The sequence below is a fragment of the Hypanus sabinus genome, chromosome 9 (assembly GCF_030144855.1).
Source record: "Hypanus sabinus isolate sHypSab1 chromosome 9, sHypSab1.hap1, whole genome shotgun sequence".
NCBI classification, from domain to species: Eukaryota; Metazoa; Chordata; class Chondrichthyes; order Myliobatiformes; family Dasyatidae; genus Hypanus; species Hypanus sabinus.
The window spans coordinates 15,396,405-15,414,168 of record NC_082714.1 but is presented as its reverse complement, the minus strand read 5'-3'; the positions used below and the strand labels follow the sequence as shown (position 1 = coordinate 15,414,168).

At 42.3% G+C, this 17,764-nt stretch overlaps 1 protein-coding gene across 8 annotated transcripts in view; it reads left to right on the top strand.

Moving 5' to 3' along the window:
- Nucleotides 1-17,764, top strand: part of LOC132399115 (RNA exonuclease 5-like) — a 62,843-nt gene that overhangs the window by 7,456 nt on the left and 37,623 nt on the right. For 7 of the 8 annotated variants that reach the window (XM_059979095.1, XM_059979098.1, XM_059979100.1 and 4 more), the window contains 4 exons: nt 618-744; nt 3,321-3,417; nt 10,554-10,721; nt 15,252-15,340. In XM_059979095.1, the coding sequence (XP_059835078.1) occupies nt 618-744; nt 3,321-3,417; nt 10,554-10,721; nt 15,252-15,340 (481 nt within the window). Of the gene's footprint in view, nt 1-614; nt 745-3,320; nt 3,418-10,553; nt 10,722-15,251; nt 15,341-17,764 lie in introns of those variants that run through there. The other variant, XM_059979101.1, reaches the window with a different exon arrangement.

Genomic DNA, 17,764 nt, shown 5'->3' with positions numbered 1-17,764 from the left:
TACAGTACTGTCCTTGTGTGATCAGCTGCAGAGTAAGATTCAAGGTGGTTTAATGTCATTTCCAGTACACAAGTGTAAAGGAGAGCAAAATAATTGTTGCAACACAATAAGATAAAGAACAGTGTAATAAAAAACATAATAAATACATTTGATATTTTATGTACATCGACTGTACATAATGTGACTGACAGGAAACAATAAAGAAGTGGTGGGGGGGGGTGTGTTGATGTGGTTTAATGGGTGGAGGTGTTGATCAGCTTCACTGCTTGGGGGAAGTAGCTGTTTCTGAGGCTGGTGATCCTGGCATGGATGTTACCTAGCCTCCCCCCCCCCCCCCCCAATGGGAGTGGGACAACAGTCCAAGAGTAGGGTTGGCTGAACAGGGAGCAGGGAGAGGGAGGGAAGCAGAAACCTCTGGGGTGAACAATGCAAAGGAGAGAGGAATTCCCTCCAGAAGGTGGAATCCTTTATGATATTGCTGGCCATCATTTGGCACCTTTCTGTATAAAGGTCACTCTTTAGACATAAAGAAATTTTCTTCTAATGTCCTACTTTGGAGAATATTGCAGACAAATTGGAAAATACCTTTTCTTACTGCCCTGGTTGTCTTCCTACAGTTGGTGCCAGATCCATGGGCAAAATCAAACTAAAGGAGCAGCAGTCATTGTTCTACATGGTGCAAGTCAGATGCACTTCTACAGATACTATCTCCAATTTAAACAGCTGAGGAAAAGGTTCAAATGGGTAGGTATTTGGGTTATTACATTTTATCCAACTGGTCCATATAAATCTCCATAAATTTCTCTTTAGTGTTGTTTCCTCTGATCTCCCGTAATATGTCAGTTTGATTTAGTTTAACCACTCCATGCTGCAAAATGTGTCACATTTTTACCATTGAAATGCTTCTTAAGTTCTAATACAGTGCTTTATATTTGCTTCATTTTGTTTAATTTGCATTTTTGAATAATTCTACTTAAACAGTGATTGAGAACATCAAGGGTTAACATATGAGGAGCGTTAGATGGCTGTAAGCCTGTACTCTCTGAAGTTTAGAAAAATGAAATCTATAGGATATTGAAAGGTCTACATAGAGTGGATGTGGAGAAGATGTTTCCTATAGTGTGTGGGTCAAGGACCAGATGGCACAGCCTTAGAATTAAAAGACATCCCTTTAGAACAAGGATGAGGAGGAATTTCTGTTGTCCAGGGGTGGTGAATCTGCGTAATTCATTGCCACAGACGCTTGTGGAAATCATGTAATTTGGTATATTTAATGCAGAATTTGATAGGTTCAAGGCATCAAGGGTTTTGGGGAGAAGGCTGAAGAATGGGGTTGAGAGGGATAATAAATCAGCCATGGTAGAATGGCGAGCAGACTCGATAAGCTGAAAGGCCTAATTCGGCTTATGAATGCTGTCTCTAGTGTTCACTCAGTGGAAGAACAAGTTAGACCAGACAATCTGCAGTCATGCCATTCAGGGACTTGGGCTATATTTTTCTTTTTCTTTGTGACTGTATGTTTTTCTGAAATTGTAACCATATTTGCTGTGTGCTGTTGGTAATGTGTTTTGCACTTTGGCCCCAGAGGAACACTGTTGCGTTTGCCTATATACATGTATGGTTGAACTTGAATAATGATCTCAACCACTGAATGATCTCACCCACTTGCCTTTCCCCTCACCTGGCTTCACCTATTAACTTCCTCAGCTTGTAATCCTTCCCCTCTCCCCTTTCTTCATCCTTCTCCAGTCCTGATGAAGGGTCTCGGCCCGAAGTGTCGACTCTCTATTCCGTTCCATATGTGCTGCCTGACCTGCTGAGTTCCTCCAGCATTTTGAGTGTGTTATTCTGGATTTCCAGCATCTGCAGAATCTCTGGTGTTTATCATTAATGAACTTAGCTTAGAGGGCTTGGACAGTTCCGGGCAAGGCAATCGATCACATTTTCCTTTACTTGCAAAATTGCATGTCTTGCTCTGCTATTTAAGAAATATAAAAGAGAATTAAGGGAATTATGAAACCATTAATCTGACATTTGTGAAAGGAAATTGAGGATTGATACTGAACTCTTCGAAAATTCAGTTGTTCATGGTCTTTCTATGGAAGACCCTGTCAAGTGAAGTTGACTGAATTATTTGAAGATGCGAGTAATGCAATAGACATGGGAATGTATATACTTGGATTTTATGCGGGCTTGTAGAAGGCAGTTGCTGTAAGTCCCTTATTAAGGACAATTAATTAATATTGAACTTCTTGCAACTGAGAGCAAATTGCTGACTTAGGAGGTTAGATGAATGGCAAAGATAAAGTGCAAGTGCTGTTTTGATACTATTGAGTGGTTTATATTTAAGAAACGTTGTGAAGGCAATGCAAATTGATTTTTTTCCTTAAAGGAAATCAGTGAACCAGAATGGGTTTGCATAATTCATTAGTTTTAGTGGTCAATTTTGCTACATTACCAATTCTGCATTTGTTTAATCAACTGAAGTTAAGTTTCCCCAATGGAAGATACACAATTTGAACTTGATTCTGGATTAGCAGGTGTGATTACAAACATAGGAAGTTGGAGTGGGAGAAGGCCTTTCAGCTCAATGTGCCTTCTCTGCCATTCTTTAAGATTGGCTGGATTTTTTACTAGGAGAAATTTTCTTTCATTAATCCCGTATCCATTCAAATAAGCCCAAAAAAACATAGCAACAGAATTATGCCTTTTGGTGCATCGAGTCTGCTCCGCCATTCTGTCATAGCTGATATATTATCTCTCTCAACCCCTTTCTCCTTTGATGCCCTTACAATTCAAGAACCCATCAATCTGCACTTTAAATTTACCCGATAATTTGTTCTCCACGGCAGTCTGTGGCAGTGAATTCCACAGATTCACCACTCTCTGGCTAAAGAAATTCCTTCTCATCTCTGCTGTAAAGGGACTTCCTTGTATTCTGAGTCTGTGCCTAGACTCCTCTACTATAGAAAACATCCTCTCCATATCTACTCTACTTGGGACTTTCAATATTCTGTAGGTTTCAATGTAATCATCCTCTGCCCGTTCTTCTAAACTCCAGTGAGTACAACTATTAAATGCTCCTCATACATTCATACGTTAATACATTGACTGCTTGCCCAAGTGCCTAAAAGCTGCAAAGTCTTATTGAATTGCACTCTAACTACACTGAATATTAACTTGTACCTTACAGGAAGGCATTAGAAAATAGTCACAGTAAAACAAACAATTCTTTGCAGTTTATGCCCAGTACTCAGAAGACGATTAAAATGCTTTGATAATCCTTTACCACTCTTACTCACATCTTTATTTCTTTCCAGAGATTTAGCATGCCCCCTCCTTCTCAGGATTTTCTGCATCGTATCTTTGGAATCAAGAACACGCCATCATGTGAATACAAGGGATTAATAGGCAATGGTAATGAAATAGCCTCATAAAAGATTCTTGTATGCATTTTGTTAATTTGTTATGCAAATTTTCTTGAGCTGTTATCTGAAGAAATTCTCATTGCGTCATTATTCTTCAAGATAAGAAATAAATCTCACCTGGTTTGGCCCAGTTCCACACCAACATATTACTGCTTCGTGATGTGACATAGGAAGCCCCTCAACTGAACTAAGAACATTTGTCGCTATAGTGTTAACAAAAGATAATGTAGTGTGCAAGTCTAATGCTCTAAGCTAGAAAATCAGATTGTGTTGTTACGAATTCCCGTAACTGGATCACTTACCAGCAAAGATAGAGAGGTCCGTTGAAGTCTGATGGTACTATTTTTTTTAATTATTTATTGATAAAGGGGCACAAAATTAAGATTAATGCAAACATACAGATAATATACGTCGTCAATACTACATCTAAAGCGCAGGTATGATCATAACCAATAAAACGTTACTCTATCGTTGTCTAGGGGATAATGTATTGTCCGATGGAAATATAAAAGTCATTAGTTCATTCAGGCTGCAGCGTTTTGGGTTCAAGAGAGGGAGGCGTTTAAACTTGCCCAAGTCTTTTATGATGTCAATCCGTTGAGTCAGGGGAGCGGCTTTCCCCGTTGTTAGCTAAAAAGCCGTTTTCCGTGGTTTCAGCCACCAATTCCAGCCACGGAATTGAACGCAGATGGCTTGGTTTCCGATGACCGTCTGCTGTTACGTGGTCGCTTAACATTTCTTCTGGTGCGTTTGAGGGGTTGTTCCTACAGCCCCTCTTTTATTCTGACTCGCAGGGTCATAGATGTCAATCAGGTTGGGGATGATGCAATCTCTCCCTCAACCAGCCCACTTTGCCCGAGGGCATTCACATAGCAGAGCATCTCAATCCACAAATCTGTCTCCAAGAGACAATGGTGCCATGTCCCGTAGCTTTACATCGCTATGGGGGGGAGAAACGTGACATCCTGCACGTCTCCCCCCATGTCTTGGGCCCCCCTTTTGACTCAACCCAACAGTGATCTGGTGATTCTCACAAAGGAGGGGGCTACGGACGTAACAGTGCAACTAGTAGTAACAATAAGAAAAGATAATGATATTGAGTCGCAGGGTGGAGATACACCAAAGGAAGTGTAAGGGCCTCCTTCCTCCACTAGCGTGCAAGTCACCCTTGGACAAGGTGTAGCACCTGCTTAGACACCACCTGATCAGGGTCACATGAAGACATGGAAGCAGGTGGTGGATGGTCAGATGAGCAGCTGGTGCATATAGACAATAGGTGCAGAAGTAGACCTTTCGGCCCTTCGCACCTGCACCGCCATTCTGAGATCATGGCTGATCATCTACTATCGATACCCGGTTCCTGCCTTGTCCCCATATCCCTTGATTCCACTATCCAAAAGATACCTATCTAGCTCCTTCTTGAAAGCATCCAGAGAATTGGCCTCCACTGCCTTACGAGGCAGTGCATTCCAGACCCCCACACTCTCTGGGAGAAGAAGTTTTTCCTTAACTCTGTCCTAAATGACCTACCCCTTATTCTCAAACCATGCCCTCTGGTACTGGACTCTCCCAGCATCTGGAACATATTTCCTGCCTCTATCTTGTCCAATCCCTTAATAATCTTGTAAGTTGCAATCAGATCCCCTCTCAATCTCCTTAATTCCAGCGTCCCCTCTCAATCTCCTTAATTCCAGCGTGTACAAGCCCAGGCTCTAACCTCTCTGCGTAAGACAGTCCGGACATCCCAGGGATTAACCTCGTGAATCTACACTGCACTTCCTCTATAGCAAGGATGTCCTTCCTTAACCCTGCAGACCAAAACTGTACACAATACTCTAGGTGTGGTCTCACCAGGGCCTTGTACAAATGCAAAAGGATTTCCTTGCTTTTGTACTCAATTCCCTTTGTAATAAAGGCCAACATTCCATCAGCCTTCTTCACTGCCTGCTGCACTTGCTCATTCACCTTCGGTGACTGATGAACAAGGACTCCTAGATCTCTTTGTATTTCTCCCTTACCTAACTCTACACTGTTCAGATAATAAACTGCCTTCCTGTTCTTACTCCCAAAGTGGATAACCTCACACTTATTCACATTAAATATCATCTGCCAAGTACCTGCCCACTCACTCAGCCTATCCAAGTCACCCTGAATTCTCCTAACATCCTCATCACATGTCACACTGCCACCCAGCTTAGTATCATCAGCAAACTTGCTGATGTTATTCTCAACGCCTTAATTTAAATCATTGATGTAAATCGTAAACAGCTGTGGTCCCAATACCGAGCCCTGTGGCACCCCACTAGTCACCACCTGCCATTCCGAGAAACATCCATTCACCATTACCCTTTGCTTTCTATCTGCCAACCAGTTTTCTATCCATGTCAATATCTTCCCCCCAATGCCATGAGCTCTGATTTTACCCACCAATCTCCTATGTGGGACCTTATCAAATGCCTTCTGAAAATCGATGTATTCTACATCCACTGGATCTCCCTTGTCTAACTTCCTGGTTACAACCTCGAAAAACTCCAATAGATTAGTCAAGCATGATTTGCCCTTGGTAAATCCATGCTGGCTTGGCCCAGTCCTATCACTGCTATCTAGATACGCCACTATTTCATCTTTAATAATGGACTCTAGCATCTTCCCCACTACTGATGTTAGGCTGACAGGACAATAGTTCTCTGTTTTCTCCCTCCCTCCTTTCGTAAAAAGTGGGATAACATTAGCCATTCTCCAATCCTCAGGAACTGATCCTGAATCTAAGGAACATTGGAAAATGATTACCAATGCATCCGCAATTTCCGGGGCCACCTCCTTTAGTACCCTAGGATGCAGACCATCTGGACCTGGGGATTTGTCAGCCTTCAATCCCATCAGTCTACTCATCACCGTTTCCTTTGTAATGTCAATCTGTTTCATTTCCTCTGTTACTCTGCCCATCTGGGAGATTGCTTGTGTCGTCCCTAGTGAAGACAGATCTAAAGTACTTATTAAATTCTTCTGCCATTTCTCTGTTTCCCATAACAATTTCACCCAATTCATTCTTCAAGGGCCCAACATTGTTCTTAACTATTTTCTTTCTCTTCACATACCTAAAAAGGCTTTTGCTATCCTCCTTTATATTCCTGGCTAGCTTGCGTTCGTACCTGATTTTTTTCTCCCCGTATTGCCTTTTTAGTTAAGTTCTGTTGTTCCTTAAAAATTTCCCAATCATCTGTCCTGCCACTCACCTTAGCTCTGTCATATTTCCTTTTTTTTAATGCTATGCAATCTCTGACTTCCTTTGTCAACCACTGTGGCCCCGTTCCCCCCTTTGAATCCTTCCTTCTCCGGGGGAGGAACTGATTTTGCACCTTGTGCATTATTCCCAAGAATGCCTGCCGTTGCTGTTCCACTGTCTTTTCTGCTAGGCTATCTGTCCAGTCAACTTTCGCCAGCTCCTCATGGCTCCATAGTTTCCCCTGTTCATCTGCAACACTGACACCTCCGATCTTCCCTTATCCTTCTCAAATTGCAGATAAAATCTTATCATATTATGGTCACTACCTCCTAATGGTTCCTTTACTTCAAGATCGCTTATCAAATCCTGTTCATTACACAAGACTAAATCCAGAATAGCCTTGACCCTGGTTGGCTCTTGTACAAGCTGTTCCAAGAATGCATCCCGTAGGCACTCTACAAACTCCCTATCCTGGGGTCCAGCACCAACCTGATTCTCTCAGTTCACCTGCATGTTGAAATCCCCCATAACTACTGCGACATTACCTTTGCCACATGCCAATGTTAACTTTCTATTCAACTTGCACCCAATATCCATGCTACTGTTTGGTGGCCTGTAGACAACACCCATTAGGGTCTTTTTGCCCTTACTGTCCCTCAGTTCTATCCACACAGACTCTACTTCTCCTGATCCTATGTCCCCCCTTGCAAAGGGCTGAATCTCATTCCTCACCAACAGGGCCACCCCACCCCCTTTGCCCACATTTCTGTCCCTACGATAGCATGTATATCCTTGTACATTCATTTCCCAGGTCTGATCTCCCTGCAGCCATGGCTCCGTTATCCCAACAACATCATAGTTACTCATTCACACCTGAGCTTCCAGCTCATCCACCTTATTTCTGACACTTCATGCATTCAGATATAGAATTTTTAGCCCATTTCTCCTCTCTCTTTTTAAATCGCTGCCTATTGTGCTTAGCCAGCTCCCCGAACTCCCTTCGAGCTATACACCCCTTGAATTTTGTTGTCCTTTCTAAATTTACTTATTCTTTCAGCACATTTAACTCCATGTTCCGTCAGACCATCCCTCTGTACATGTGTCCTCCTTATCACTTGTTCCGCCTCTCCTTTCTCTACTACACACTTAATATTCCGGAACCGTGTAGTCCCCACCTGTCCTTTATTCTTCATCTCGCTATCCTCTCTCGCATTCTGGATCCCTGCCCCCTGCAAATTTAGTTTAAACACCCCCTGAGAAGCACTAGCAAACTTTCCTGCAAGAATGTTAGTATCGCTCCAGTTCAGGTGTAAACCGTCCCATCGGAACAGATCCCACCTTCCCTGGAACAAAGCCCAATTATCTAAAAACCTGAAGCTCTCCCTCCTGCACCATCCTCTCAGCCATGTATTAATCTGTATAATCCTTCTGTTCCTTGCCTCACTCGCATGTGGCACAGGGAGCAATCCTGAGATTGTTACCCTGGAGGTCCTGCCCTTCAGCTTCGCACCTAACTCCCTGAACTCACTACGCAGGACCCCCTCACTCATCCTACCTGCGTCGTTGGTCCCTACATGGACCACAACATCTGGATTCTTGCCATCCCTCTCGAGAATAACCTGCACCCGATCCGAGATGTCCCGAACCCCGGCACCAGGGAGGCAACATACCATCCGAGACTCCCGATCTCCCCCACAAAATCTCCTATCCACCCCCCTGACTATAGAATCCCCTATCACTACCGCTCTCTTCTCTGCCCTCCTCCCCTTCCTGTCACAAGTCCTGCTTATGCAACCTCTAACACTAAGGCAGACAATCTTTGAAGAGTATTGATAATGGCTGGGGTCACCTGTCTTGTAAAGACACGGCCCAGAAGAAGTCAATGGAAAACCACTAAAATAGAAAAATTTGCCAAGAACAGTCATTGTCATAATTAGAGCATGATCGGCCACATCATACAATGTAGCGCTTAATGAACGAATGCAAAAAGAAATACCCAATAACACATGTGTATTCTCATATTTCGAGGCTCTAAGTGAGATTGAACTAATTCAACCAACACTCCATTCAATTCAGTAAACTTTTTATTGACTCATCTCATTAATAGCAAGAGGGTAATCAGGGAAGGACCCCAAAATTCAACATTTATGTGGAGACAGGTTAAAATGGTGATATCTTAAGTTAATACTTCTACATTTACCATGGGAAAGGAAAAATCAGGTTTAGCAGTAATGGAAACCTTAAAAAAAATTGCTCCAAAAAGGAGGAGATATGAGATATCCTAGCTGGTTTAAAAGGTGGAGAAATCCCCAGGGCCTGGTGGGATCTATCCCTGGCTGTTAAACAGGTATTACCCGGTCTGATAGAAAATTTCAATTCCATAATTGCCATAAAATGGCAAATGTGATGCCTTTGGTCAAGAGGGGTAGTGAAGATGAGCCACAAATTTTTAGTCTGGTGAGTCTAATCTCAATGGTAAGGAAAGTAATGGAAAAATATTCTGAGCCGCAGCTTTCTCTGCACCTGGAGAGGCAGGACTTGATCAGGGATAGTAAGAATGGCTTTGCTGAAGAGAGGCCCTGTCTACTAATTTGAATTAATTTTTCAACAAGTTGACTAATGACATCCATCAATGTAGTCTGCATAGACTTCAGAAAGGCATTTGATAAGGTATCACGTAGGAGACCAATTCAAAAAGTAGGTACAGATGGGATCCAGGCCAATTTGGCAAACTGAAACCAAACATCCAAAATTGACTTGGTGGTAGGAGGCAGAATGTTGTCTATAATCAGGGCACACAAGTTTAAGTTAAGGGCTAGGGGGTTTGAGAAGTTTTCTTTTTCTCAAGCAGTGGTTGAAGTATAGAATGCACAGCATGGATGAGTGGTAGTGACAAGCATGCTTAAAACACTTAAGAAGTATTGAAATGCTATTGCATAGAAAACTTTGAGTGGGATACTAGAAAAGTGGATTATTACAGATAAGTACTTAAGTACTTCATGGCTGATACAGACACAGTGGTCCAAAGAGTCTGTTTCAGTGCTCTGTGAATCTCATCCTATTTTGGCCTTTCTTTAAATTTAATCCATGTCATGTAGGAGTTTGAGATAAGGCCTTTAAATCTGTGGCTTGCTGTCCAGAAGACAGAGAAGACTCAATCACATTGATATGGCTCTGAAGTCTCACATAGGCCTGAGAGGTTATGTCAGTGAACCAGATAGGTTTTTACATACAGTTGATAGGTTTATAGTTACCGTTAAGTAGTGCACTTTTACTAAAATTAATTTGAACCTTCCCGGTCCCAGTGAGATTAGAGCTAATGTCATCAGATTATTATCCAGGCTTCTTCATTGACGGTCAGTAATTTAGTCATCGTGCTACCAGAGCCGTATCAGGTTGATTGTGGGTATATGGCAAGTGGGCATGTGGCCAGTCGATTGTGCGGTAAGCCTGTTGGGCCTTCGACATGCCAGAGGCACTCTCTTTTGGCACTGGCATTCAAGTGCACACAATTTCGTCTCAGCAGACTCAGTTTGTTGCTCCTGCACTGTAACTTGTCCAAATACCATTACTAATATGGCTCAGTAAAAATGTTTAATCCACTACCCTGTTGTCATTCTTGCTCAGCACATACATAACGCTACCGTACCACAATAATTGCATTGCTGGTTGTTCAGGATAATCACACAGCTTCACGAGTAACGAGCACCGCATATCCATAGTAATTTGTGAGGTAGACCCAGCCCTGTAGCAATTGTTCACTGTAAATTATTGTCAAATTAAACACAAATGTATCCTATGATCTTAAAAGGGAACATCGAACTTGGAGTTGAGGTCACATCAGGTGGGTACTTTTACATTCAGTAAAATCACTAAAGGAGTTTTGCTTTTTATTTAAGGCAATCCTGTTGTGAATGGGCATTTCGTTGTGGCGGAGAATGAAAGTTGTGGATCACCTGATCTTGATAATCATCCCATCATTATTAAATATGGCAGAGAAAAGCAAGGGTTGACTCGCTACTTGCTCAGTAAAGAAGACATGATTCAAAATGGTTACCCTGTTGCAGGTGAGTATATTTCTAATCTATTTTCTACAGGCTTATGATTGAAAATGATCTGCTTCCACCATGGCTGTGTGGGTACAGATGTGACTATTATACAGGAGCCATAGACACTTCCACAGATGGCTGACAAGGTGTATAGTTTTTAAGCACTCCTGATGCATCACCTTGAAGTTCACAATTCTCTACATGGGCCATAAATTCTCAGGTGACAATGGAAGTGTTGCATTTTTTTCAAAGAGGCTTTGAACGTAGAACACTACAGCACTGTCAAGGCGTTTCGTCCATGATGATATGCTGACGTTATAACCCACTCGAAGATCAATCTAAGCCTTTCCTCCCACGTAGCCTTTCATTTTTCTTTCATCCATATGTCTATCTGAGAGTCTCTCAAGTGTCCCTTAGATACCTGCCTCTACCACCACTCCTGGCATGCATCCGTCACTCCAGCATCTCCCTATTACTTTCCTCCATCCTTGAATCTTTTCCCCAGCTGCCTTCCCAATCTACTGTCACATGTCTTTTTGGGAATGTGGAAATGGCATGCAAGTAACATGGCCTACCCCAGTGGAGCTGGCTGACCTCATTGCTGGGGTGGTTGGTCTATGAGAGGATGCTGATACTTATTCACTGTGACTTTGGATGAGTTTGCAGAGACAGTATTAGTTTTGTTTTCATCATTTTCAGGTGTCTGCCATAGGTGATCCATGTCTCATAAACATGTAGGAGACATCAGTACTGCCTGGCCAATGCTTTTTGCAAGTCTGAGATCCTTCTCCACGGTCAATGGAAGGCTCTGCTGACACATTCAACGGATGATGATTTTCAACAATAATGTCTGTCTTCGTCATGGTAGCTCTCAAATGAAAAGCTTACTTCATTGCCAAGGCAAATGCCCAGCACAGGGCAAGGGAGCTAAAGAATTCTTGGTGGACTGAGAAAGCCCTGGAAATCCAGAGACTGGCAGACTCTGGTGAAACAAGAGGCTTCTTCAGTGCCGCCAAAGCAGTCTGTGGTTGAAGTTACTTCGGATTAAACCCCCTGTGCTCAACAGATGAAAAGAACAATTGATGGAGAGAGCACTTTCAAGAGCTTCTTAGCCATGACAGCACTGCTGAACCAGAGGCTACAAACCAAATCATCCAGAGACCTGTGAGAGAAGACATGGGGAAATTTCCCAGTATAAAAGTGGTCCACATCAGGAACCTGAAAAGCAACAAAGCCGCTGGTGTCTAAGGGATCCCAGTAGCTATCTTTAAGGAAGGTGGAGCAGCACTCCTGCACCACCTACGTGCCTTGCTCTTGAAGGCCAAGGAAATAGAGCTCAGGGATGCTATAATAGTGATCATATTCAGGAAGGGAGACAGGACGGGTTGTGGCATTTAAGCAGCATCTCCCTCCTGTCAACAACAGACAAAGAGCTTGCACACATCTTTGTCAACTGACTCTTTCCACTATCTGAAGAAGTATTCCCTGAATCACAATGTGGGTTCCACACATCTGGAGGTACCACAGACATGATCTTCACGGCACGCCAATTACTGAAAAAATGCCGTGAACGAAGGCAACACTTGTACTTGGCTTTCATAAATTTGACAGAAGCATTTCACACAGTACACTACCCAGCTCTCTGGCGTATACTGTCAAGAGATGGCTGCCCTGACAAGTACTCATGAATACCGAGGCTACAGCATGATGGCATGTCAGCCACAACACTCAGTAATAGTGGCACTGAATCAGATCCCTTCACTGTCAAGACAGGAGCCCCAGCAGGGCTGTATTATTGTGCCCACCCTATTTGCCATCCGCCACCTCCTTGGTCAAGACCTGCCACAGGAAATCCCAATTGTGTGGAATGGACAACAGACTTTTCAACCTTAACCGGTTCAAAGCCAGGCACAAGGTCAGTACCACCACCGTCACAGAGCTACAGTGTGCAGGTGCCAACACCGTACACGCTTCAGTAGACTCTGAAGAAGATTTCCAATGTATCCTGAATGTCTTTGCCAAGGCATATAGAGCCCGGGCTCTTTTTTTTATAAAAAAAAGTATATAAAAAAAGACACAGGTGTTATATCAGCCACCACCCAGCCAGCCATTTATCAATCCCTCCATAAAAGTTGACAAAATTGCCCTACTTTCCCACCTTGGCAGCATTCTCTCCTCAAAAGCAAACATCAACTCAGAGATCAATTACTGCCTGAGTAGTGCTAGTGGAATTAATGCAAGATTAAGAAGAGTCTTTGAAGACAGTGGCCTACAGGTCCACTGTGACCTATAGAACAATACTATACTTGGCTGAATCATGGACCATCTACAGTAGACATCTGAAAGCCCTGGAACAATACCACCAGAGTAAAGATTTTGAGGATCATCTGGAAGGACAGGCACGCTAACACCAGTGTTCTGGAGGAGGCCAACATGAACAGTATCTCCACCATGTTATAGCAACAACAACTCTGATGGATAGGTCACATCATTCAAGTCTCCCCAAACAGATCCTTGACTCACAGCTGATTGAAGGTCAGCAAGCCACCAGTGGGCAGAGGAAACACTTAAAAGATGACATAAAAATCGGCCTGAAGAATTTAACATTGCATCTAAAAACTGGGAAGTCATTGCACTCCATAGATGCACCTGGAGGAAATCTTTTCAAGAGGGATCTGCACTATATGGGAGTGATATCCGATGTGCTACAGTTGCGAAAGGAGAGGATGAACAACCGAAAGACCCAACTACTACCTCAGCCACCATTTACTCATGTCCAGTACTGTACCAGTATATGTGGATCCTGGTTTGTCCTCTACAGCCACCTGAGAATCCACCGATAGTCAACCCTCGGAGAACATCTTGACTGGGGTGATCGCAAGAATTGAAAGGAACTCTCGGGACACAGCAAGTGCTCTGTTTTTCCAGGGTCTTGTTGTGAGCCTCTATTGTCAGAGGCAGGTTGGTAGAAAACTACCTGGTAGTAGTGCAATCACTTGAACTCAGCCACGGATGGTCCCAAGCCTGGCTGCGAAAGGAGAAGGGCTGGGCGTGTGGTTAGCAACCCCATCCCGTACAAGCCCAGAGCTACAGAGACTCCACAGATCCCATCTCTGGCAGAGGAAAGATCTTCGCCGGGAAGATGTATGAGGTTGTGTGGTGAAAGTGGAAGCCAAGCCTGGGTCAATTCAACTTTTGGCACAGGACCAAGGACTCTGGAGAGCTGCTGTTGATGCCCTATGCCCCAGTGATGGGGAGAGATTAGCTTTACTTGTCACATTTACATCAAATGATACAGTGAAGTGAGTTGTTGCGCCAAGGATGTCACTATGTGCCAATTTATCAGCCCCACAATTCACTAAACTTAACTGTACATCTTTGAAATGTGGGAGGAAACCAGAGCACCTGGTGGAAATCCATGTGGTCACGGGGAGAATGTACAAACTCCTTATTGACAGTGGCAAGAATTGGGTCTTGATCTTACAGCTGGCACTGTAAAGCACATCACTAACCACCATGCTATCATACCGCATATCACTTAAAAGTAATACCTTGGATATTTTTGGGCCCTTTCCACTCTTACCTTGGGTATTTGAGCTTCTATGATTATATTAGTTTCATAAAAAGTTATTAAATACACTGTTTACTCTTAAGCTGTCTGGGTGTGTGGCCACGCAGTAACTGCAGTGCCCCTGCGCATGGAGCCTTTGTTGCTGTGCAACTGGAATATTCTTTTATGTTAGTATGATCTTAAAATTCTGCTAATACAATTTTGAAATCTCTTAATAAAATTATAAAATACACTGTAATTATGTGTTAATGAAAATAATCCATAAATTTTCTAACTAATAAATGTACCACTGCCTTTACTTTGGAATATTTTCGAGCTTGAATGTATTTACATTGTCAGTGTTTCAAGTTACAACACTGTCACTAATTGTAACAATAAACACAGAATGGAAGTCTATAGTTCATTGTCCATAAGCTGCCAGCCCACTGAACACTGACACTGTCTCAGTTTAAAAGTTTGTGAAATGTGAAAGATTTTCTTTGTTATACTGTATTTCATTATATCCTGCAATTAATAAATAAAATCAAAAGTATGAGATTTCTCAAATTTCATTCTAAATATTAATAATATTCATATTTTTTTAAAAAAACAGTGCCACATAGTTTTCAGGTTGTGTAAAAATTTCTTGCTCAGAGCAACTGTTGATTCATGCAGCTGAAAAAAAATTAGAGGGAATGTTGATTAAATGTCATTTGCTCTTGCAAAAATCTTTTTCACTGACCCCTGGTAGCTAAATAATATAGTGATCAAGCCAGAAACAAAGATATTAATTGCTTTAGCTGAATTTATTTTGTGCTCGCTTACTCTCACCCTGTTGACAGATGTTGAATGTTAAAAGAATTATGTGGTCAATTCTATTTGACTATGTTGTGTATGTACCACTTCTGTAAATGACTACCACTGTCTATATTTTGCTGTGTAGAATGTATAAATCACTACTAAATATATTCTGAACTTTTATATCAAAAATGTTTCAGGTTTTCCAGGGTCTGAAGAATTCATTCAGAGCGGATGCACAACTGAAGTAACTGACAACAGTCCATTATTTGGACTAGATTGTGAAATGGTAATTTAATTTTCTGGGTTAACGTCTTCAACAACAGCAGTACTGTGCAAAAGTCTTAGGCACATTAATAGATAGAGTGCCTAAGGCACAGTACTTTATTAATTTTATGTATTGCACTGTACTGCTGCCGCAAAAAAAAGCACAAATTTCATTACATGTGAGTGATGATAAACCTGATTCTGATATGGATCTCTACTGTGGACTGAGAGTGGGAAGGGGGCAGGGAGAGGAGAATCATGGTTGGAAAACCTGTGTTGTTCACATTAAAGTCTATCTGTTGTCCCATTTGTACTCCACTGATGGTAGGGGTATGGAGAACTGTGGTCCAGGTGTCATTGATGGGACTAAGGAGATTAATGATTCAGCTCAGACTATGTGGGCTGAATGGCCTGTTTCTGTGCAGTACTTTTCTATGACTATACACATAGTTCAATACAATCAGATATGATTAACAAATGCAGGCCTAATCAGTGATACCTTCATTCTGTGAATAAATAGAAACATTTGCATGCTTGGCATAGCTTGCACACAGCAATGTAAATTAGTTAAATGAACAGATAATTTATCATTGCTTGAAGTTAAAAGATTGACCAGGAAATTGAAATTCTTATGAGAATAATTACAGCTACTTTGTTTATATACTGCTCAAAGATGGCCCCTCTAAGTGCATCATTGAACAATTAATTATCTATTTAAAATTAGATTTGGACTCTGCTGGCTTTGACAGAATTTAATTCCTATTCCCAGTACTCCCGAGGAGGTAATGAGGAGTTGCTATTGATGGATCCCTACAGAGATTGTGTTATTTCACTGACAAATTACTTCTAAGCTTGTGCCTTGGTGTCTCTGTGGGGGCACTTTCATGTTACATTTCTGCACCCTCATAATGTGAACTTGAAGCCAAGGCCGACGTTGATCGTTGTTTTAATAAAATGTTTTTTATCCACAACACTTGAGCAAATTAGTTTCAATTACAGGATTGAAAAGTGACAACCTCAACAAGTTCAAACGTACCCGTGGTAGTATGATTTCAAAAGACACAGAACGAAACATGATTAGCATTTTAAACAGGTTAATAAGAGTATAATGTGGCAGCATTAAATATTTTTGTAGTGTTAGCATTCATTTCCAGACTACTAGAATATAAAAGTGAAGAATTTATCAGCAGGGCATTTGATGAGGTACCCCATGCAAGACTTATTGAGAAAATAAGGAGGCATGGGATCCAAGGGGACATTGCTTTGTGGATCCAGAACTGGCTTGCCCATAGAAAGCAAAGAGTGTTTGTAGATGGGTCATATTCTGCATGGAGGTCGGTGCGCCTCAAGGATCTGTTCTGGGACCCCTTCTCTTCACGATTTTTATAAATGACCTGGATGACGAAGTAAAGGGATGGGTTAGTAAATTTGCTGATGACACAAAGGTTCGAGTTGCCTCACTACATGAAGGATGTGGAAACCATAGAAGGGGTGCAGAGGAGATTTACAAGGATGTTGCCAGGATTGGGGAGCATGCCTTATGAGAATAGGTTGAGTGAACCCTGCCTTTTCTCTTTGGAGCGACAGAGGAAGAGGGGTGACCTGATAGAGGTGTATAAGATGATGAGAGGCATTGATTGTATGGATAGTCAGAGGCTTTTTCCCAGAGCTGATGGCTAGCGCAAGAGGACACAGGTTTAAGGTGCTTGGGAGTAGGTACAGAGGAGATGTCAGGGGTAGGTTTTTTACGCAGAGAGTGGTGAGTGTGTGGAATGGGCTGCCAGCAACTGTGGTAGAGGTGGATATGATAGGGTCTTTTAAAAGACTCCTGGATATGTACATGGAGCTTAGAAAAATAAAGGGCTATGGCTAACCCTTGGTAATTTCTAAAGTAAGGACATGTACGGCACAGCTTTGTGGACCGAAGCGCCGGTATTGTGCTGTAGGTTTTCTATGTTTCTAAGATGTAAAGCTGAGGCTTTATAAGGCATTGGACAGATCACACTAGTGAGCAATTTTGGGCATGTTATCTAAGAAAGGATGTACTGGCCCCCAGGGTTAAGAGAAGGCTTACAAGAATAATCCTGGGAATGGGGTGTTAACCTATAAGGAACATTGATGGCTCTGGGCATGTACTTGCTTGAGTTTAGAAGAATGGTGGGGCAGGGGGCACAGTGGAAATCTCATTGAAACCTATTGAATAATGAAAGTCCTGGGTGGGGTGGAGTGGATGTGGAGAGGATGTTTCCAGTAATGGGGGGGGGGGTCTAGGACTGGGGGCACAGCCTCACAGTAGAAGGACATCCCTTTAGGACAGAGGTGAGGAGGAATTTCTTTGGCCAGGAGATAATAAATCTGTGGAATTCATTGCCACATATGGCTGTATGTCAAGTAATTGGGTATATTTAAAGCAGAGGCTGATAGGCTTTTGATTAGTAAGGGCATC